At 32.1% G+C, this 23,433-nt stretch overlaps 2 protein-coding genes across 13 annotated transcripts; one reads left to right on the top strand and one right to left on the bottom strand.

The window, feature by feature from the left end:
* Positions 1-279: 279 nt before the first annotated feature.
* On the bottom strand, positions 280-13,019 carry LOC122633997 (fragile X mental retardation syndrome-related protein 1). Of its 8 annotated transcripts, none has more exons than XM_043822531.1 (15): positions 12,718-13,019; positions 12,245-12,297; positions 11,463-11,613; positions 11,191-11,354; positions 10,885-11,050; positions 10,701-10,771; positions 9,273-9,344; positions 7,635-7,782; positions 7,278-7,415; positions 6,813-6,851; positions 5,792-5,935; positions 5,412-5,619; positions 3,333-3,548; positions 2,898-2,996; positions 280-2,677 (listed from the first exon to the last, which is right to left on the bottom strand). In XM_043822531.1, the coding sequence occupies exons 1-15, from the start codon at positions 13,000-13,002 to the stop codon at positions 2,490-2,492; spliced, it is 2,142 nt and encodes a 713-aa protein (XP_043678466.1). In that variant the 5' UTR covers positions 13,003-13,019; the 3' UTR covers positions 280-2,489. The 8 variants fall into 8 exon arrangements, with proteins under 8 accessions (XP_043678466.1, XP_043678469.1, XP_043678467.1 ...); XM_043822536.1 differs by having other exon boundaries at positions 2,493-2,673; XM_043822534.1 differs by lacking the exon at positions 2,898-2,996.
* A 355-nt stretch (positions 13,020-13,374) lies between these two features.
* LOC122633996 (WD repeat-containing protein 44) lies at positions 13,375-18,978 on the top strand. Of its 5 annotated transcripts, XM_043822530.1 has the most exons (8): positions 13,375-13,506; positions 13,840-14,011; positions 14,083-14,296; positions 14,372-14,467; positions 14,591-14,718; positions 14,918-15,067; positions 15,124-15,414; positions 15,503-18,978. In XM_043822530.1, the coding sequence occupies exons 1-8, from the start codon at positions 13,439-13,441 to the stop codon at positions 17,234-17,236; spliced, it is 2,853 nt and encodes a 950-aa protein (XP_043678465.1). In that variant the 5' UTR covers positions 13,375-13,438; the 3' UTR covers positions 17,237-18,978. The 5 variants fall into 5 exon arrangements, with proteins under 5 accessions (XP_043678465.1, XP_043678462.1, XP_043678464.1 ...); XM_043822527.1 differs by having other exon boundaries at positions 14,372-14,718; XM_043822529.1 differs by having other exon boundaries at positions 14,083-14,467.
* Positions 18,979-23,433: the final 4,455 nt, after the last annotated feature.

Genomic DNA, 23,433 nt, shown 5'->3' with positions numbered 1-23,433 from the left:
TGATGTTTTTCAAATATTTTACACATCGAACCTTCCAAATGATATTTTACTTCGAATCTAATACGCATACATGTAAGAAATGTTGATAGATAAAAGGATTTGCATTCGTTGGATACATCATTGTTTTTTTTTTTCTTTCTTTTTCCTTTTTTCTTTTTTTTTTAATTAATTTTTTTTTCTTTTTTTAATTAAGGAGAGGTCACCAAGATTTCGTTTTTGTTGTTTGTTTTGTTTTTCTTTTTTTCTTTTTTTTTTTTTGTTCAATGTACTAATGAGCAGTCTATGTACAGAAATGTTTTATTCTTAAATTATGCACAAATTGCAATCAATACAAATGTATCTGAAACAAGCAAGTTGGGGGATATCTCAGTTTTTGGCTGCCATAAAAATATTCAGATTATATGGCAGCTGTTTTGTTAGGTGTCAATGTGTTGCATCAACCGCCATGCGTTTTTGCAAAATCCATGAGACACGTCCGATTAGTTGTTGTCATATCCGGAAGAAGAGATAGCTGTTTTAAATTGATAACTGAATCTTGAATATCACTGATAATCAATTTAAAACAGTTAATCATATCTATTTTATAGCTTAGTATAGTAAAGCTAGTTTATTTTTTCAGACATCCACATTTCGACTAAGTAGTATTATAGTAATAAAGGTATGCGCTAAGTCTGCACTTCAGCTAGATATCATAAAACATGTATCATTCCTTCTCTGGCACATCATACATTGGTATTACTAAGTATACGTTTACTTTCTTTTTAAATCATGCGAAACAATGCAGAAATGAACTTCGTATCAAATTCTAATACTTGATATAGTATGCTTATACTGTAGTAAAAAAAAAGCTAAATCACGTAAGAAGTGTACTCAGAAATAAAGTCTAATTCCTTGTGCACACCTGTTTGTGTTTTCCCATAATCAAAGAAGTCATTTTAGCATTCATTGTGATATTATTAATCAACACTCAGTATTGAAACATAAAAATCTAGTGTCGTTAACAACTCTACTAATAACCGTAAACCAAAAAAAAAAAAAAAACTCAAATCTTGTGAAGTAAATAGAAGGAACATCATTGGGAACACCTTTGAACCAGGATTTCTTACAGCTGCCGCCCACCATCGTAAATTTAACAATGGAATTCACTTTCCTAGTATCTCATTAAATTTCATCCCAGTTATGACGCTAAGCAATGCGATTATACAAATTCATCGTGAAATGTCATTACAGGTTCTACCCATTAAAATCAATAAGTCATTTTTTACCTACTCAAGTAGGTAAAGGACAAAAAAGATTTTTTTCATGGCAGTTTTACAGTTCAGAAGAATATTCTCAGCAGACTGTATATAATATGAAAATATTTCCTAATTACTATGATTAACAATTCTTACACTTTTACTTATTATTCATTAGTTTCCGTTGAATTGGTATACTTCCTTTTTTATACTTTTTCGACAATAAGGAAATAACATGTAATATTTAAATTATTCACACGAATTTAATTCTGCTAATATAAAATAATATAAACTCGTTACAATCAACTACCATGAAGACGCGTAACTTTAAAATGAACACTATAACGAATAGTTTAAATATTACGTTGTCAGGAATCATTCCATTCATTTTGATCGTATCTGTATTAGTCTTTACGTATAAAAATATAACATATTCAAACGACACAACAAAATCATCAATATTCGTTTCGTATTATTTATTTTATTTGTCCTCTTAAACTGTAAAACATTATCCAGCAAAAAGAATTTTTCTCTCCTTGTTTAATCGATATCATTTAAGAATGCAACCAAATAATTAATAATCCAAATGTATTTTTAATCGTTTATCTTATCAATTTAAATGCTTTACAATTAACGATTTATGACGACGATGATGATATAATAGAAATATAAACTATAATCAAAGATAAGAAAACAACTTTAATTATTTGTGATGCATTCGTAAAAGCTTAACGGCATATCCAGATGAAATTCAATCGAATTGGTAATTGACGTACGAGCCGCGAATATCCAGCCTATTATTGGATCGTTAAACATTAACGAGTGACTAAGGGGGTACTTTACAAAGTACATCCAAAGCACTGTCACGTAAGTTAGGAGCTCGGTATAAAAATGAGGCACAGTTTCACAATCAGGGAACCCTTTTGACCAAATTGTGCTGCTACTACCTCCCAATGAATGTATCCGTATATCAAACATGATAGCATAATTACTATCATTAAACTAAACCATGCATGGATATTAATATGTGTCCTTAAATGTGTTTAAGGAGAATGACGTTTTCTTAAACAACTGTCATATTCTTATCGGTAGCAAACAGTCTTAACAACGAGCATAGACTAATCATGTCGCGATCCATAATCGTGAAGTCCTTGCGTAGGTATACGTCATGTTACGTGCTGGGTGTTAATAGCTCATCATCAGGTGTAGTGTTATACGTAAGTAGCAGCTGTTATGGTGAACCATTACGGTTTTTTAGCCACTGGTACCATTCACCAGAGCTTCCTTAGGCTTGTTGCTCTGCTGCATTCGAGGAGGACGATTTCGTGGTTCTCGCTGACCCTTTGAACCTTGAGAACTGTTGTTCGATACAGATACGTCATTTGCAGGCGTTCCTTCTTTATTAGTTATTGTTGATTGATCGCCCGGTCCGGCATTACTGCCTGAACAAATGTATATATTAGCATTGGATGTACAATTATTAAGAGAAAAAAATTGATATTAATTTTATTCTCTCTTTCTCTCTCGCACACACACACACACACAAAAACACATTTTCTTGGAAAAAAAAAAGAAAAAAAAAAAAAAGACAAAACAAAACAAAACCGATCATTCGTCCTAAAGACATGAAACTAATCTAACGATTATTGAAATTGAAGTTACCTTTCTCGCTATTAGTCGGCGTGTAACTTCTCTGTCGAGATCGTCGAGCCCGTCTTCGTCTGATCACTTTAGCACCTCCCTCCACGCTCGACACCGACTCTACATATACAAACCATTGTGACCATCTTTTGCAAAAATAGAACATTATTCTAATACTTTCAGACAAAAAAGAAGAAAAGACATTACAAAAAAGAAAGCTGCACTCTGCACAAATTATTAATTGCGTATATTAGTAATTATTATTCCACGAGAAAATTAGTGTTAGATGGTCACAAATGTTTGCACCCTGTTTCATGCTACGTTCCCAAAGTATTACGTGATCGAATATGTATGCGTATATTCTTTAGGACGGAGCGATCTCTCTTTCTCTCTCTCTCTCTCTCTCTCTCTCTCTCTCTCTCTTTCTTTCATACACAATTCAAAGGATAATTTTACCTCTATCAATGCTCGAAACGTCTTGACTATCAAGAACAGTGTCTTCGTCGTCCGTCGTTCGACGACGTTCGTCTCTACGATCTCTACGTTGAACCGGTGGACGACCTTGTCTAGCCCCCATATACCCTGAATTTCCTGCACCACCTTGATGGCCACCTCTTGGTGGAAGGTCTCGAACACGATCTTCGTTACCATCTAAAGTATCACGACGTAATCCTACAAAACAAACAAAATTAAAAGTATGAATCAATATAAGTATAAAAAAGAATTTGCAAAAATGTATATAATGAAGAGATAATTTATTTTAATCTTATTTAAATAATAATAAATAAATAAATAAATAAATAAATAAAAAGATTCAGTCAATTAATCTTTTAATGAAATTATAATGATCCATATAAGGAAATAAAACTTATTACTGAACACGAAGCATACACCAGTTTGGCATCAATGACAGAATCGTTTTTAATTTTCTTTTTTCTTTTTTTTTCTTTTTCTAAACTACCAAACTAACACGAATTAACAATCACGACAAAAATGATTTCATTTCAATCCTTTTATTTGCTGGATTGTAATAATTAATTTCATGCACAGTATGTTATGTCCAAGATAAGTTTTATTTAGAGATAAATATGATCATAATACAAAATTAACAAAATTAGTCATACTGTGGTTTTATGCTACATTCACATTCTTATCAAATTTTTTTTTTTCTGTTTTATTCATTTTGATGCCTATGATAATAATAAGATAATGTTATCTACGTTTGCATTACATTACCTCAGTAATTTATAAATTTATTAATTTTCTTTTTCTTTACAAATCTTAAATATTTAGTACAATTCAATTCAACTCAATATATAAAGATCGATTAAACAATTATATGTTTGAGTAAGGCAATGTAATACCAGCATGATTAGTACATAAATACATATTATTGTCAAATATTATGATAATACTTCCATGTTATTTTCAAAAATACTTTTGTATCATATATATATATATATATATATATATATATATATATATATATATACACATATACATATATGCTATTAATTTTAACTGTAAAATAAACTAACACGCTATCGTATGTGTGCTAAAGTCAGTTTATAATAATGGATTTTTTGAAAACGTATTATAACAAATATGCTCTTAGAGAATACAGTCTTATTTGGTATGGATTTTGTAAAAATTGTAAAAATGCTTACTATTATTATATAGATACAGACTTTAAATATTTCTAATTACAACTGCATAAAATGTGCAGAGAGAGAGAGAGAGAGAGATAGAGATAGAGATAGAGATGAGAGAGAGAGAGAGAATGTGAGTTTGCTATCTAAAAACATGAACACGTAAAAACTTTAAATCATAATTTACTCATCTATTTTGTTTATAACAAGTGTGAAAGAAAACAAGAGAATCAAGTAACAAAAAAAAAAGAAAAGAAAAGAAAAGAAAAAAAGAAAAAGAAAGAAACAATGAAAGTAAAGTGTAATACTTTACATTCGTATTCATGTATGATGTTATTTATACCAATTACTATGTAAAAGTACTAATTAAATTATTCTTACTACATTATTTTACTAATGTTTACAATAAGTAGTTACTAAAGAATAAGAGCATAGGCTAAGTACTACAATAGTAAAGATTTCGTTAGAACTTTATCTAGTGATCCAAAACAACTCTACTCTCTAGGATACTAATGCTGTACAATGTATAATTGTAAAGTTATTCAAAGATTTGTAATTAAATCGCAACAATCTCGTGATATCTAAAACCAGTCTCTCACAGTGTGTTTATCAACAATGTATGGTACTTTTAATCACATTTTTTAATTTATACTTAGAGGCCAAATATTAACACATACATTGACGAATGTATCCAAGCTTATAATGAAATAGTGTAATGCAATAAAGTTCAGCATATTATCACAAAGCAATCAAGATCGAATTATTTGTTACTTTGTAGTGAGATGATTTCTGTTGTTAATGTCTCTGGTATCAGATCCACCGCGAACTCTGCCATCACGTTTATGCGTGTTTTCTATATTGTTGATGTAATCAGTAATAGTATTACCGGCATTATGTCTGGCAGGGGCCCTACCCCTTCCCCGTCCTCTAGACTGACCGCCTCGTCCACCACGACCACCACCACCCTCTTCGGGCCCGGTGACCATTCCTCGCCTTGTCGGTGGAAAGCTAGGCATTGGTCCTGTCGTTGATCCATGCATGCTTCTTAATTGTTGATCAATTTCTAATTTCTCTTGCCTGAGCTGTTCAACCTCCTAGAAAATCAAGATATCCAGCATTTTACATCAACGTTAATATATGTGTGTTAAATATTTCATATATATATATATATATATATATATATATATATATATATAACTTTCACATTTGCTGTATATATCTTTCATAAGCTTATCATAAAGGATAATGATAATTCTACGAATATACCTTTAAATGTGCCAAATGATACTCCAACAAAAGTTTGGCATTTGCAATACTTTCAACAGTACCGACAAAGACAAAGGGTACTTGGCCTTCTTCTCGCGGGATCGTCGGTTGCGGTTCGTTGTCTCCTTCTATTTTCACTCGTACCTGAAATGTATATTGTCTTAGCATAATTTCATAATACCATGAAAAATTAGCTTTACCGATACAGATTGTAATTCTATTTCGTATCCATACCATCCGTTTTCAGTCATCGTTGTTTATTATTTCCATCAATTGAAATGTTGATCAGTCTGTAAAATTTATCTAAATATGCAGCATAATGTAGGCTGTTATTTATTATAAAAAGTATAATAACAGCTCTACATTTTTAAACCACATTGTAGTAAACTTTGCTGATTGACATTGAAAAAATTCAAACCTTTTAGCATGTTTCTTTTCTTTAGAGAAAATTCTATAATATACAAAAGATTTTATATACTAAGACTGGAATGATAATATATTTGAAAAATATTTTACTAATTAATTAAATGTCACAGCAATATTTCATATAATGTTGTTATGTTTCCTATAAGTTATAATAGATATACTTTGGCATATAGATAAATGTGTACATACATGTATTGATATTAATATTTGGCATTATCGAATATCCTATATACTATGAGATTTTTTTTCATAGTTATGCATACATTAAGTTATATAAAATAAGAAAACAGATGATGTATAATATTAATAATAATAATAATAATAATAATAATAATAATAATAATAATAATAATAATAATAATGTAAAGAGAGACATATTCATTAAATTAAACAGTTTACTTAATGCAATATGATTTACGATATTTTTCCGACATGTGATTATTTAATATTGATAAATCACAAAGATGTGTTTATTGAAAAAGTAAAACTGGCCCGAGTGGTTCATGTAAGATGTGTAAGTGCTTTCAAACATATTCAATTGATACAATGAACCAGATGAAATAATTCCACAAACAATATAATGTAATATACTTACTCTATCAGTGTGAGTATTCCCACTCGAGCCAGTTGTTATCTACCGAGAACAAACAATGCACGTATATCACATCAACGTAACTCTATATTAATTTATAACTTCCATTTTCAATTGAAACATATATCGATTTTGCCAATTTTCTGAAACTGATAATGTATAGAGATTCCATATTTTATGAAATTAAATGGTCTCGTTTGCAGGGCAAACATTTACAAGTAGATAAATTATGTTCGTGTATACCCTGCAGAATAAAAATGTAGATACACCAATAGATGAGGAGGGTCTATGATATACTGTCCCTATACTACATAAACAGAACTGACCACAATACGATTAGAATATCAACTGAAAATGAAAATTAATGCAACCAAGCATATTTAATATTACTTTCAGTTTTTAATTTCAAGCAATTAATTAGTAAAAACTTACCAATAAATTTAAAAAGTAATATAAAAAAATACTTACTACACCGCTCTTGTCCACAATTTCTTGAATAATGCGACCATTTTTCCCAATTACTTTTCCTACCAAAACGCGTGGTACTTGAATGGACTCTTCGCTATATTCCAACATTGAGCGAGCTTTTTTGACAGCTTCATGTGTCTAGAATTAAAAAAAAATAATCTTTATATTCATTTCTGTTTATATATGGATATAATTAGATACGAATAAAATAAATTTAGATAATAGTTTAGATAAACATTAAATTGAATGTGATAATAACAGTTATCAGCTAATAACAACAGTTATTGCGATTTGATGTCAGAGCAAAAATTTGAGAAAATTAATTGTCTATTTTTCGTAGAATTAAGTAGACTTTACCTCTCCATATATTTTAAATGTGCAAGAATTTTCTTCCAGTTCTATATTTGTTATTCCATCTACTTTTCTTGCTTGTTGTATATTCGCTCCATGAGCACCAATAGCTAGTCCCATGAGGTCTTCTCGAACATTAAATTCATCTGTGTATCTACAAACATCAAAATATTTATCATAACATAATTGGATTTAAATGTCACTTTGTTGATATCAGATATCACTATATCTATAAAAATTAGGAGATGATAAGGAAAGATAACACGTGGTTTTCCATATAACAAATTTAAGGTCTCCTAAATTAATAATTACAATAAACTGATTCATCCTATATGGAATATATAATGGAATCATGATTATGTGCCAATATCATGTATCATTGATAATTAATTAATATTATAAGATATGATCTAACCGATGTTTTAAATTCTTCAATGTTATAATATGATAATAATAATTGTATCACATAAAAAATAACATGCCTTAACTATATATATATATATATACATATATATATATATATATATATATATATATATATCAGTAAATATATAAAATAAGATATATATACATATATGTGTATATATAATATATATATATATATGTATATATACATATCGTAACATGCCAAATGCGACATGTCTGTTTTATAAAATATATATTTTTAACTGTGGCTTGCATTTTGGCAGATTCAAGTGAATAACTTCTGATAATAAGTATCATGTACAAGTAATATATTCTTATTATACTGAGAGTTTATCCGACTTGTATAGTAATGCAGAAAATAATCATGCAAGATGAACACACATAAATTAACATTTACTGTAGATAAAGAATTGAAGTGCATAAATATTTATGTTTAAATTATTGACAAAAATTGATATTGACACTAAGTTACGCATTTCAAGATTATTAAATTGGCATGCAGTCAATTAAAACTGAAATATTAAAAATGATGATATTATAATATATATATATATATATATATGGTATACATAATAAAATGTTGAATGTGTATGAATTGAAGGACGAGATGATGAAGCTATGTTAAAATTTTGTTATGAAAAATTTTGATAAAAGTAGTCACCACATATTGATTTATATTAATTTACATTGTTTCATTGGATTCATCATTGGAGGAAATGCCCTTTATTTATAAGATGATATACAGTATGTGGTATCATGTGTATATTCGCGTACATGTATCAGCATAGGATAGAGCCACCATTTATTTAGATATATGTGCAAAACATGGAATATATCAGTGTTTCTCAAACATCGGCAGGCCAAGGTTTAACGTTTCCTTTTAAAAGATAAATCCATAAACTTAAAACTCTACTTGACTGTAAGAGTGATAAAGATTGTAACTAAAAATTGATCACAGCTACACGCTTATGTATCAGTTTACTATTTTACACAATCACTCAAAATCGACTACGGAGCACATAATAAAAAGAAAAAAATATAAATAATATATATCTTGTATCAGTGTATTTAAAGCATATGATTCTCTGTGAAAGAACTACACAACGCCGAAGCATGCATATTTATAGTGTAATTTTATCTTTCATTGGGAAAATACAGCTGTGTAGCTTGTCATACAGTAAGCTAACTTATATCTAAACCACGCTGCTGTGATCTCACCTTGAATTTGTTCTCACTCCTGCCTCAAAGTCTGAGACACGCTGATATATAAAGTTCGAAGATCTAAACTTGCTGAAATGAGAAAGAAACTCTGGTGTAACTCAGTGAAACCTCTATATTAGATGGCCCTACCCTATGTCCCTTCCATTCTGTCTGTTTGTTCCTTGCTAAAGAATATTAATTAATGTGTAATTTCTTGTTCCAACTCATCTACAGAATTATCTATATTAATTACATTAGTCAAAAATCAACTCACATACCTGCATCAAATTATAAAATATTTTGGCATTTTTTGTATACTTACTCAACTATGATCAATGGGAGGAAACAGCTTACTGCTTGAATTATGGCTGCAGCAAAAATCTTAGAAAATGAACTAAATATTTTAATCTCTATGTAACATTTAAATTACATTAATTATATACTTAAATATATGTTGCCAAACAGTATGGAGAAAAACTTGTAAATTTAATGCCATATAAATGAAGTAGAAAACAATATGAGAAGTACTTTAAAAATTTGATCATTTTTATGATAATTATTCCTATTCTGTGATCTACCACAAATCAAAACTTTTCAAAACGTAGAAAATAGCTCCTTACAGTCATTTTATCCTACAGTTAATTGGACAGGGATGCATCAAGCCATCGGAATAAATTAACTTCGTTTATAATCGAAAATCACAACTAATGATACTGTACTAAGAAACATGTTTCTTCAAGAATTTTTTCTTGCAGTAATTTTTTTTTTATTATTATTATTATTTTTTTTTTTTGTTACACATTATCAAAGAAACGTGCTTATGTGTAAAATTATTAATGCAATAAATTACACTCCACATAAATTTCCTTTTTGTACTTTGCTTATATGTTTTATGCGTGCTATTTACAATTATGGTACTAATGAAAGATGAATGAGATTGCATTAGTACATGAAAAATGAGTAATATTGTGCTTTTATATATTTATAAAGTTATATATCAATCTTGTAAACAGTGTTGTGAGCAATAATTAATTCAATTCACAATTAACAATTACATTGACCAATTCCTTTACAGAAACATAAATCACTGATGAATTACACCTCACAATCACTTATTCATCTTATCATTTTAATTAATTATTAAATGATAATACGATAAAAAGATACAAAAATTAATTTCAAGACGAGATTTGTGATCGTTAACGATTAAATCAACAAATGATTAAATTAACAATTTAATCGTTAATAGTTAATCGAATTAAATATTGTTTACACTGCTTGTAAAGATAGCCATTTGTTAAAAATCTTGTGAACATATTTCTGCCAGTAAATGCAAACCACAGACAGGATGGTTATGAGGACAGTACGTGGATAAGGGCAGGTGATGAATGTCACAAGATTCATACTCGTAATTCATATACGAAATTAATCAAATTATTGACTTACCCCCCGATCGTCTGAAGTTTAGTAGATTCAAGTTGGCGTGCTGCTTCTTCTGTTCTTTTTAACAGCAAAACCTACAATATTTATACATAAAAATATAAAACGAAAGCTTATGAAGAAACAAACGCTTCATTAAGATTACTTATGGAATTAATTATGGTTGATTGAAGAATTATAAAATACGAACCTTCTGTGATAAATTACGAAAATGCATTTCTTGGAGCATAGTACTGTGACGATGTATATTTTCATGACGGGAGATGGCCAGCAGTACTCCTCGTTCAGGCACATATCGGCACACTGCTGCCCCGATTGCTTTTTGAAATTCCTTATGTGCATTATCCATCTTAGCACTAAAGTAAAATAAATTAATTCATATATTTGCTCCGACAAGAGAACAAATTTACATAGATGCACGTAGAAATGTTGGAGTATAGATTTAAAAGATAATTAAATTATAATTCCATATAAAAATTTTGAAACTATTACTTACTACTCTCTCAGATCTTCAGGTACTTCAATTTCGATCTTGTGAAACGTATTTTTGTCAATAGGGGGATTGACATTTTTTACTCTAAGCCGCTCGTTACTTATTATTTCTGTATAAGTATAATCCCACCCCAAATATTCTACTACTAGAAAACCTCCTTTGATCATCTGAAGTATAAAAATGGTAAATTACGTAACATTGCACAATGCCATAATGTCTAGATATTTTATATACTCAGAATTCAACCGATTTGTACTGATATATATATAACAAACCTTAATGATCGCTTTCCACCATCCCCAAGCTTCTTGCTCATTAGATCGAGAAAATACCTCAATCTCTTGGTTCTCTTGAAATTCTGCTTTGACACCATCCTTTGGTGGTAGTCGTACTTGAGCAAATGGAAATTTTGACTCAGGTTGCCAGCTAAAATATGACAGCGAATCGTACTAAAGATATGGATAAGTTTCTTATATTATAAAACAACACGAATTTTTTTTAAATGCAAAAGCCTTCCACACTATGCACTTGAATTAATATAAATCAAAAGCTCTACACAATATCAGCTAGTAGAACAAGCAAACGAAGGGATAACAAGCTGGTGTCATCTCTCAACGCGATAGCAATAACGTAGTTGTTAAAGTCAAGAGAAAATGCGTTAAAAAAAAATTATAATTATTTAACAAAGCATCTTGCGATGTAGCATCAAACATAGTAATACGTATCAAATAGGAAAATAAAGGCATTAGAAAGTAATACAATTGCAAATAAAAATACAACATCACTTTGTTTTAGCAAGCGCATCAAGTACAAGACTAACGACAAGAGAAATGACCAAACATGGACATGGACGTGTTAAAAAATACAAACTGATAGTATTCGATTTGTCAGCTTATTTATGAGCGATAAAGTACTTCATTAAGAAGCATCTTCCTTGTATTAAAAAGCACGAGATAACAGAGAAGGTTTTTCAAGCGTATGCGTTTTCTAGATAGCATCTAAACCCTTTTATATCGTGGATCTAAAAGAGGTCTGAAGCAGTGCTTAAGTAACTTACTCATTTTCGAAAGTTACCAGAACCTCGTCGTCAAAGACATCAGTGACAAAGGCCTGAAAAAGAATAGAAAGAAAGGTGTAAATTGATAGTAAGTAAAAAATGATGAAAACGCATCGAGTGGCATGGATCGGACTCGACGTGACAGCGGCACGCGTCAGGCGATGCCATCGGGAAGGCATAGATAGCATCCGTTTCCACGCGCAACGGTTAAACGTTCGAGGCTAACCAGGATATATCCTGGCGCAGGATATCTCGATAGATGTAAAAGTGAACCCTTAGGAAAAATCACGCCCTGTCAAACGAGACATGGCGTCGGAGGAAGCCGCGTTACCTCGCGAACATTTGAGGTGCGCGCTTTCGCGAAGTACGAGCGAGTGTAACGTTATATTAGAAGCCCTCCACGGCTCGTGGCACGTACTATCCACGGCCTTGCTCTTCCTCTCAACATTTTCTATACTTTCCACAGAACGAACCTTATAATATGCTCCGTTTTCGCCGCATACTTCGACTGTGAGATCCTCCATCTTGCTTTTGTGTGACGGTTCGCCTCCTTTGCGGCAGGCATGCCGACGAGCGGGCAACGGCACGAGTTTCGAGATCAAGAAACTCGCAGAGTTCGACCAATCGCAATATCGCTTAGCGCGACTTGGCGCTCTCGTTGGATTTACCCTTACAGGTGTGCCACCTCGGCTACCTTCGGATCGTTCGTTACCTTCTCTAGGGAATCTAGAGATTTCCTTTCCGTCGTGCATTAGCATTGTTTTTACTCTTCTCTCTTTCTCTTTTATCACCCCTTCTCGCTCCCGTAGCTGCTTCAACCAGCTCCGCCGACTTAGCCCCGTACGAACGACGCGACGTGCGTATAACGTACCTATGTATTTGCTATGTATTCACATACCAATACCTATGTACTACGCGTGTGCGTGCTAGTACGTTCCCCGCTCGTTGCTTTACCCTTGTATTCGTCTCTCGCATACACTTCCTAATCATCGGCATCGTCTCGTCCTCGCTCTTTCTTCTTCTCCTCGAAGAGAGCGAACCGAATGATGTCTCCTTCTTTCTTCCTGCGTCTTGAAACTTTTTACCTTCCTTCTACGTTGACGGTGACTGTCTTCGCGATCGCGTGACGCGCGTTGCGACTTTACCACCGATGCTGACGAGAGTGTCATCGACGATCGTTCAGCGAGGACGACGATGTCTGGAAGCAGCGATTCCGAGGAGTTCTTCGACGCGGAGGACGATTCCTTCCATCGTGTCTCGCGGTAATTCTTTATCGATGTTCTTCGTTGCTTTTACACCTTTTTATCGTTTATTTCAAAGCTAGATAGTTTATACGATCTTGTTATTATCTTGTTATTATCAATTTACCAAGATTCTTTATATTAATAAGAATTCCACAGGTATCTCTTTAATTAACTACTTAATTACGTAATGAGCCTCTCCAGATTATCGGCAATTTATCTCTTCGATCTTTTAAATAATACGAAAGGAGTTTGAGTCGACAGAGAGATACGAGTCAATGATACGCGTGGCAACATGAGTACCATCTAGATGGATCTATTCCTATTTCTAATGCGAGGATAATCTTGTTGTAGGAAAGTCAGACAGCGTGATTCCACAAGCGCGGAGATACAAATTCAGGGTATACCAGATTCTACTAAAGAAATAGTGGATGATGTTTTTGTCAAGCCGGCAGACCCTAAACCAACTTCTGATATTAAGGATAATGTAGCTTTGGAAAGAGTACAGAGCAAGGATAGACTGCTAGTAAGTATAACAAATCTATCAATTGATAACGTTTCGTATAACAGACGTTAATGATCTATCAACTTCTTTAGGAAGATGACGGAAAGGTGACGAATACGGATAAGATCGTGGGTAGAAGGAGATTTCGTGAATTGAGACAGCGTATGCAGACGGAAGATGATGATATTCCCGTCAACAGTTCTCCTCCGGATAGTCAAACTTCCTCCATCGAAGGAGTTTATCCGATGCCTTCTAAAACGACCCACCCGTTCCGAATTATAGAACATGATACTCTCAGTTTGCAAAGTATGACTTCTTTAGGCCGAGTAGGTCGAATTTTAGCGGGTGTAACGGATAATGTTTCTGGGATGATTGCACCAGGTGTAGCTCAGTGTTCCGCCTCGACTGTTCTTACTCGCGAAAACCAGATGTCCTCCATTGCTAGTATTCCGAGCAAAGACGAGGATACTGCATCTGGTAAGCTGTCTCAGTCATCAAGCGTCCTTACCTTATCAGGGGATATCCTTCAGGAATCCTCTGTTAACGGTAGATGCGATTATGTCTCACGTCCGCAAAGTGACAAGACTATGATGCTTCAAGAACCCGATGTCATCGCGAGTACAAAAAATAATGGAAAGGCCCTCGAGGATGGTACGAAAGTAGACGTGCCCGTAGCACCGCCTAGACGTAAGAAGAAATCGAAAGTGCAAACGCCTACCGATCTTGCTGTAAGATATTCCGTTATCATCTTTCTACGTGAGAACAAGAGACCTACACCTAATTCCTTCTAGTCCTTTTACGCAGTCTATCGCTCTTCTTTCGTAAGAACATAATATGGTTTGACATATATCTCTCAATTGCTGTTACATAATTCTTTAACGATCGAACGATCAAATCCGTTTCTTCACGTGAACGTCCAAATTTCAGCCACCAACTACGGAAGTCTTAGTACCAGCTTCCCCTTTACCAAGTCCGGCAAGTACCATCGAATCTATTACGAGAGAATTCGAACATTCTCTTGATATTAGATCTGCGACCAAAGGACAATACGTTGTGAAGCCACAAGTAAGTAACAAGGTAATGAACGCAATCGAAATAAGTAATTTCTTGAAAATACTGTCCGTTACTTTTAGGACGAAGACAAGTCGAAAGCCGAAGGACCGTCGACCGAAGAATTGGAAAGAATAGAACGAATGAAAGCGGAATTACTTAGCGTACGATCGAGCGATAAGTCTAGTAGTCCCATGGGATCGATATCTAGCAACAGTATCGGTCGATATTCTCTGGGTCCTCACAAGCTTCCTGGCTTGAGTCCTCAAGGTTCTAGAGAAAGACGAAAATCTGCTGGCGATCAGGATATGGTTAAACAATTAAATATGTTCGTAAGAACACGAACTGATTCTGGAAAACGTCTTACGGACATGGTAATCCTAATACCGATTCAAATAACATCGATTCTAAAAAGCGATGATCATTGAAACCTAACGTCCTTCTTCCTAATTGCGATTTCAGGAAATATTAGAACAAGTGACCGTACTCAATTTGGATACGGGAGAAAGAGTGCCATTAAGCATAGCCGAAGATAAATTACCGCAATGCATCAATCCCTTATCCTTGCACATTATGAGATTAACGTCGGAGTACATAAGTAATTCCAGTTTGGAAAAAGAGAAGGAGAGCGACGAGGAAAGCGTTGATAGTAAAATGTCGAGTATACCACCGGACGAAGATGTAACGGTGGGTAGAGTACGTAAGCGAACGCAGAAGTTGAAACGATTCCTAGGATCGACCGTTAAGAAAACTATGGACAAAGCAAAATCAATCGCTCAAGAAGTATCATACGCGAGACACAAAGAGGACGTGATGGATATCGTCGACGATGTCTACCCTGGCGAGCAACAATACATTAAATTGAAGGCATCCAACAGTCACAAAGGTCCATACGAATTCAGTTGTTTGCAACACGTTCAAGATCTTAGCGGAGAACACGTTGGCCCTGTCTGGTGTATGAAATTTTCAGCATGCGGTAGATTATTAGCAACTGCTGGACAAGATCGGGTTTTAAGAATCTGGGTTTTACGAGATGCATTCTCGTATTTCCAGGATATGAGAACTAAGTATAACGCGGAAAAGGTCAGTCCGACGCCTTCCCAAGAATCTTTAGTTTCTCAGCAATCTATGGAGGATCCTAACGTCGTAGCGAGTGCCTTCAGTGAGATAGAAGGAACGAAGAGTCCGTTTATGCCAAAGCCATTCTGTACGTACACAGGACATACGTCGGACTTACTCGACGTTTCATGGTCGAAGAACTATTTCGTTTTATCGTCGTCGATGGATAAAACCGTACGATTATGGCATATATCACGAAAGGAATGCTTATGTTGCTTTCAGCATATAGACTTTGTAACCGCAATAGTTTTTCATCCACGGGATGATCGATATTTCCTTTCCGGCTCGCTGGACGGTAAACTCCGCCTTTGGAACATACCCGATAAGAAGGTAGCTGTTTGGAACGAGGTAGACGGCCAAACGAAACTAATAACAGCTGCGAACTTTTGTCAAAATGGCAAGTTCGCTGTCGTCGGCTCGTACGACGGTCGATGTATATTTTATAACACCGATCAATTAAAGTATCATACTCAAATAGACGTACGTTCGACAAGAGGAAAGAATTCGACCGGTCGTAAGATCAGTGGTATCGAACCGATGCCAGGAGAGGACAAGATCCTAGTTACCTCGAACGATAGCCGAATACGTCTCTACGATTTAAGAGATTTAAATCTATCCTGCAAGTACAAGGGATACGTTAACGTTAGCAGTCAAATCAAAGCGAGCTTCAGTCCAGATGGTCAATACATAGTGAGCGGATCGGAAAATCAATGCATTTACATATGGAAGACGCATCACGACTACTCCAAATTTTCTAGCGTTCGTAGAGACCGTAATGACTTTTGGGAAGGGATAAAAGCTCACAATGCTGTCGTAACGTGTGCCGTATTCGCACCAAATCCAGATAGTATCATTAAACAGATCGAGGAGAGAGAGCAGTGGGAGGCAAAGGATGATCCAAAGAGTATAGGAAATTCGAACGTGAACAACGCACCCGTTGATCCTGTCGTGGAACAACGTACTAAAGGATGCGGCGGTCACGTTCTCGTAAGCGCGGATTTCAATGGGTTCATCAAGGTTTTCTTAAACAAAACGAAACCGAAACATAGCTCGTTACCTGCTTCTGCTCTCGCGTAACGTAACGGCGTTGACGATTCACACATTTGGGGAATAGTCGAATAGAAATAATAAAATATCAAAGCATTCTTTGTCTTTATCAAATATCACGAATCTCGATGCGCTGTATGCGGTAAACGGTATTAAATAACTAAACAAGCTGTTTATTGGAAATTTATCAAAAATTCTATATGTTATATGCCGCGAGTATTACCTAATCGTTAATAGAGAACTATTTATCGCGCGATATACATATATTTTTCAAAGCTCTTACGTGATAACGCCTATTTAAAAGGAAAACTTATTTTAAACGTAGCTACGAGACGCGGGCGCGCGCGTTTACACGTGTGATGATGATAATTCTTAATATATACGTATACACATATATACATATATATTTACTCTTTCGTCGAAGAGAAAAAAAGTATTATTGGTAAAACATTATGCGATGATGACTATGTAATCCTCTTTAATCGACATTTTTTGCAACACATACACAGACACATGCACACAAAGTACAGACACGCCACACATTCGACGATTTCCTAAGTAATATCTCTTTCGGTGCTGGTTCACTGTAGTCGCGTAGTCGTTATTTTCTAAGTAAAACACCAAAGTTACGTTACAAAAGATATAATACGACCGTTCTTTTACAGAAGTATGGTTTTTTCTTCCTTTCTTTTTTTTTTTATTTTTATTTTTTTTCTCTCTTTTTCTTTCTTTCTTTTTTTTTTTTTCTTTTTATCGAAACGTGAAGAGATACGCAAAGAGCATTTTCATAAAAAAGCAAAAAACGAAAAAAAAGAAAAAGTAAGCGTAACTGTTTACGCCTGTATTGCAATGCAATAATCGACTAATTGTTAGAGGAACGATTCGAATAAATAAAGTTTTGCGGATAGATAAACTCGATAATTTACTGTTAAGCTAAGATTTTTTAATCCGAATGATGATTTCTAAAATATTTTTTTTAATCTTTAAATAAATATATGGCGCAATATACGAAAGACAATATCGAAATGTGTTTTAACGTCAAAATGCATTATTAATGTAATTTTCTTAAAAGTGTTCTTCGTAAATACGTTTAGAAAAGAGACCTTAGGGTAATATTGCTGCACTCGCGATACGAGATTTTAGATCAACGTTCGAGATGGCTCACACACAATTTATGGTCACATTATGTGTTAAGCACGTAATTAACATCACAAACAGTGTGAAAAAAAAAAATGTATGATTATTCTTGTGCATTAACGTTTTAGTATAGAAATTGTCACGTGCTCACGACACTCGCTAATTAGTATTGATCATGGTGTAAGATAATGTATGTCATTCTTATCTGGTGTAGCATCGTTGTGTGCGAAATATTGTACATTTCGTGACCTGTCAATTATAGAAGCAGATAATAAAATTTTTAAAAAGCGCAAAATGATAACGATCTGCGAAACGACAGTGTGATAATACTGCAGAAGACTCTTAGAAAATTTGTACTTTCTTTCATTTTCTACACGAGATAAATTCAAAGAGAACAATATTGGCTGTTATAATTGTTATCAATGATGACGTGAGAAGAACACGACTTGGATATCTATTATTTGCAGAAACGACAGCAATTGGAACAACTCGCGGATTGGCTATAACGTACAACATATTTTAATTATATTGTAATTTAAATGTAAATACGCAGGAAGAAGGAATGTGTAGGTATTTTGTGTAAATGCGATTGTAAATATTAGATAAAATAAAGATCAAATTATCGTAACAGAAAACAACCTGTGGAATCATTAATATATTTCTCAATCTATCAAATTAACAATCTTAACATACTAATTATGCATATTTTATTATATACTCACATATATTATTCTTCATATGTCGTAGCATCCTGTTATCCGCATTGCCCTGAAAATAACTAACAATTGCGTTAGATCGATGATCCATACTCTGCAGTTCACAGCTAGACGTAGAGAATAGAAATTAAATAGGTAAAAAAAAGAATAAACGTGAATCGAATTCCAAAATTGCAAATTTTTTAAAGCAGAACATTTTTTTTTTTTTTCATAATATTTGACAATTAAACAAGTAAGTTAAATGGATATAAAACAATTTTATTCTAGAACATGCAAAATTTGAACTGAAATTTAGCGCAGCCATTAGCTCGATAGTACTTGCGTTACGTTAGAGATTATTGTATCGCAATTAATATCGATTGCCCAGGTCTCACCACTTGGAGGTTGCTGCTTACGGAGACCCACGGGCTAAGACTCTACTTTAAATTATTATTAATTATTATAAATCACAATCGCGAAACGAATCACAGCTTTTTTTTCAACCAATTAAGGATGAACGAAAAACCATGAATATCGTTTGATATCGACCTACCTACCCGATAATAAGAATAGGGACCTTTTTCGGTACTCTATTCTTAAATTGTTGTCTATCATCCTGTTGTATCTGAAACAGATAATACAAATCATATATATATACATACAAATATCAAATATAAAAAATATAAAAAAAAAAAGACTATGTGTATAAGAAGATGTATATATTATATTAAATATATTGCAGCAAGGATCACTATGTTGAATCTGAAACAAAAAATGCAAATCCTGGATACATCTAAAAAAATAATAATTGTTATCGGATTATTATAAAATGCATATATATTATATTTAGCGTATTATAACGATAATCACTATGTTGAATCCGAAAGAAAAATCCTGGATACCTATACAGAAATAATAATCGTTATTAAATTAGAATCTGAAATATAAAGTACAAGTCATAAATACACAGAAATATAATAATTATTATCAAATTATTACAAATGTATTTTGTATTGTACTCGTACATACAGTATCACAGCATGGCCATCTATGAACATAAAACATTTAAATTAGACAATTATTATTAAAACAGACGATTACTATGCAATAAAAGCAATATTGAAATTTGGTGTATTCGGAGAAGTAGCATATCTGTGAACATAAAATATCAATGAAATTATTAATATCTGAAAATAAATTCTAATTAAATATTCGTTTTGATTAAACACATGTATGTAGCAAAATAGAAAAAAATAGGAAAAAACAGATTATAAGAAGAGAAGTTTAAGCTTGGCTATCTGAACAATACGTCCTGAAACATAAATCATTATTTTGATTAAATCACAAAATTGTAAAATACTCAAATAGTTAAAATAAAAAAAAAAAAAAAAAAAGGAAAAGAAGGAACTTGCGTAAACTCAGTCTTCAAATTTATCCATATTCTTTATATACCTTGATCCGATTGAGACATCTGTAACATCTAAACAAATAAATTTTATAATATATTAATTATCTTAATCAATTAATTTTACATCGTATATATTATTATTACAAACCTTATATTATTATTATAAGTTTCTTCGTATTTTCACTTTATCTTCACACTCATTGTTGCGTTTCAAGGGATAGTTATTAATGAAGATCACTATCATGAGCTATGATTGGATTTATAAATTAAAATACAATCGTCTAGTTGATAATTATTTTTTAATTTATATTCCAACATATCTATCCTTAAATGTGTACGTATATGTATAAATCTCTGTAACAAAAAACTATATAAAAGGGCATGTGTGGTAAGATGAAATCATATGCACAATCCGTGGCTGATAACTTTCATTTATAATATCTAAATAACTTGATAATTTACAACTATTGTAAGTTATACAAAATTATATGTGAATCATTAAAAAAAGAAAGAAAAAGAAATTTGTTTTTTGCCAAGGATTGTGATGCTGAAAAATAGAAAAAGAGAAAAGCATTAAAATGGCCATCAAATGCCATTCATTTTTAAACATCCCGAATTCTCGATGCATTAGAAGATCAGCTCTAATAAGAATAGGAATTTTTTTTATGTTATCATTTAATAGAATTGAAATAAGTCATAAATGTGTAAAGAATATTTTTATATTATTTAATACAATTGATATATAATCCACAAATATATAAATATTTATACATGTTAAAAAAATATTCAAGATATGTTATAAAAAAAGAAAGAAAAAAAAAAAAGGAAAAAAAATTTTTTTGAACATTTAAGAATGTTTAAGAAATGGATAAAACCGCGTTGAAAAAGACAATAAAAAAATAAACTGTATCTTGCGTCGCATTATATAATGCATACGCAAGTTCGTATACCGCCATAACCATAACCATATTGAGATCAGATCTATATTTACCCAATAGATACAATATCTTATTTTTCGAAACGTTTAACATTAACGCGTATAGTATGCAGTTACATCGAGTGTCTTATATATAGATTACATCATTTTCAAGAGATTTTTTTAATTTATTACTGTAATAAAAAATATAGTAATAAGTACACTTTCACAATATCAGAGTCATGTGTATTCGACGTACCTATGAAATTGCAAAATCAATACAAATTAGAAACGATATAACATATGTTAAATATATACACTTCTTTTTCTCTATGTTTACATAGATTTATTTAAAGAAATACGTATTTTATTAATTTATTTATATAAAATTGACAACTGCCATTGGCTTTAACAAACATTTTTATTCGCATCTGCATTCCTGAATGCAGGCATGTGCTTATTGCTATCCTAATTCTCCATCAAGTCTTATAGATTTTTAATCAGAATAATCAGAATAATATATTGATGAAATACGTATATATTTCGTATACATACATATATAATTATGACGATTCATATAAAAAAAAAAATTGAAGGAAGAATTATTTACTTTTTAACAATTATAAAAAAAAAAAAGTATAATTATTCTGAAATAAAAATCTACATGCTTGAGTATCCAGGTGCATTCCTGAATGCAAACCTGTCCCTGAACTATTTTCGCCCACACTCCTGAGTGTGGGACAGCCTTTTTATTCGTTTGGTTTATATATCAAGACTTATGCACTTTTATTCCAAAAAATAATCATATTTCTTTAATTTATGCACAAACATTTATTAAACAAATTATCATATCATTCGCTATTTCCTCTTCATATTTCTTATAACACTTTCACATATATGTTTATATACAATAAAAATATACTTTCTTATATATCTATCAACTCTTTCATTCGATGATCATGTTTAAATTAAATAATTTGGAATAAAGATGTATACCCTTGACATATTTTATGCACTCCTGAGTGCAAGGCTGTTATTATTGTATCATATCGCTCGCTTAGCAAGATTTATACATTTCTAATTAGAATGATTCAAATTTTCTTTTCATTCATTTGCACTTTATTTAAATATAAGTACACTTTGATATTTGGAGGAATATGAAATAATCTTCATTCATTATTGAATAATTATTATTTCTTTAAAAAAATAAGATAAGACTGGAATATTTAAATATTTATTTATTTCATAAGTGCATTTTCATTTTGATCATTCGAAACGAGAAATGCATATCCTTACTATAATACGTTCATCTGCATTCCTGAATGCAGGCATGTACTTACTGTGACCTATCATATGCACTCCTGAGTGCAGGCAAGCCATTTTAATCGCTTCATTCATATATCAAGACTTATGCATTTTTATTCCAAAAAATAATCATATTTCTTCCACAAATTCCAAACATTTTTTTAATAATCTTTATATCGTTCATTATATCTCTTCAACATTTCTTATGAAACTTTCATATATCTATACATATAATAAAAATACTCTCTCTTTCTCTCATTTAATATTCATTTGTTAATAATTTTGGAATAAAAATGTATACCCTTGACATATTTTAATACGCACTCCTGAGTGCTGGCTGCCATTTTGTCGCTTCATTCATCTAGCAAAGCTTACACATTTCTTTTCAGAATGATTCAAATTTCCTTTTGATTGATTTGCACCATTTAATTATCAATCGATTATTATATATAGAATAAGATGAAATTTCATTTATTTATTGTTAGACAAGTTTAATATATTGAACAAAAAAAAATATCACCAGAGATTGACGTATTTATATATTTCTTTATTAAGTATCCTTATTAGTGCATTCATTCATTCATCTTTGATCATTCCGAATATGAAATGTATATCCTTACTATAATATGTTTATTTGCATTCCTGAATGCAATCATGTACTTACTGTGAACTTTTCATATGCACTCCTGAGTGCAAGCAAGCCTTTTTAATCGTTTCATTTATATATCAAGACTTATGCATTTTTATTCCAAAAAAATAATTATAT

This window comes from Vespula pensylvanica, chromosome 13 (assembly GCF_014466175.1).
Source record: "Vespula pensylvanica isolate Volc-1 chromosome 13, ASM1446617v1, whole genome shotgun sequence".
NCBI classification, from domain to species: domain Eukaryota; kingdom Metazoa; phylum Arthropoda; class Insecta; order Hymenoptera; family Vespidae; genus Vespula; species Vespula pensylvanica.
Note: the sequence above shows the minus strand (reverse complement) of the source record. Positions and strands in the feature narration are given on the sequence as shown.

What these genes read in the sequence shown, in the direction of transcription:
- LOC122633996 (XM_043822525.1), top strand. Translation starts at nt 13,439, where the DNA reads ATGTCTGGAAGCAGCGATTCCGAGGAGTTCTTCGACGCGGAGGACGAT. An exon ending in AGAGCAAGGATAGACTGCTA is followed by an intron (nt 14,012 to 14,082) that starts GTAAGTATAACA and finishes CAACTTCTTTAG; the next exon opens with GAAGATGACGGAAAGGTGAC. An exon ending in AAACGCCTACCGATCTTGCT is followed by an intron (nt 14,719 to 14,917) that starts GTAAGATATTCC and finishes TCCAAATTTCAG; the next exon opens with CCACCAACTACGGAAGTCTT.
- LOC122633997 (XM_043822531.1), bottom strand. Translation starts at nt 13,002, where the DNA reads ATGCTAATGCACGACGGAAAGGAAATCTCTAGATTCCCTAGAGAAGGT. An exon ending in CTGGTAACTTTCGAAAATGA is followed by an intron (nt 11,614 to 12,244) that starts GTAAGTTACTTA and finishes GTCATATTTTAG; the next exon opens with CTGGCAACCTGAGTCAAAAT. An exon ending in GCCGACTAATAGCGAGAAAG is followed by an intron (nt 2,678 to 2,897) that starts GTAACTTCAATT and finishes ACATTTGTTCAG; the next exon opens with GCAGTAATGCCGGACCGGGC.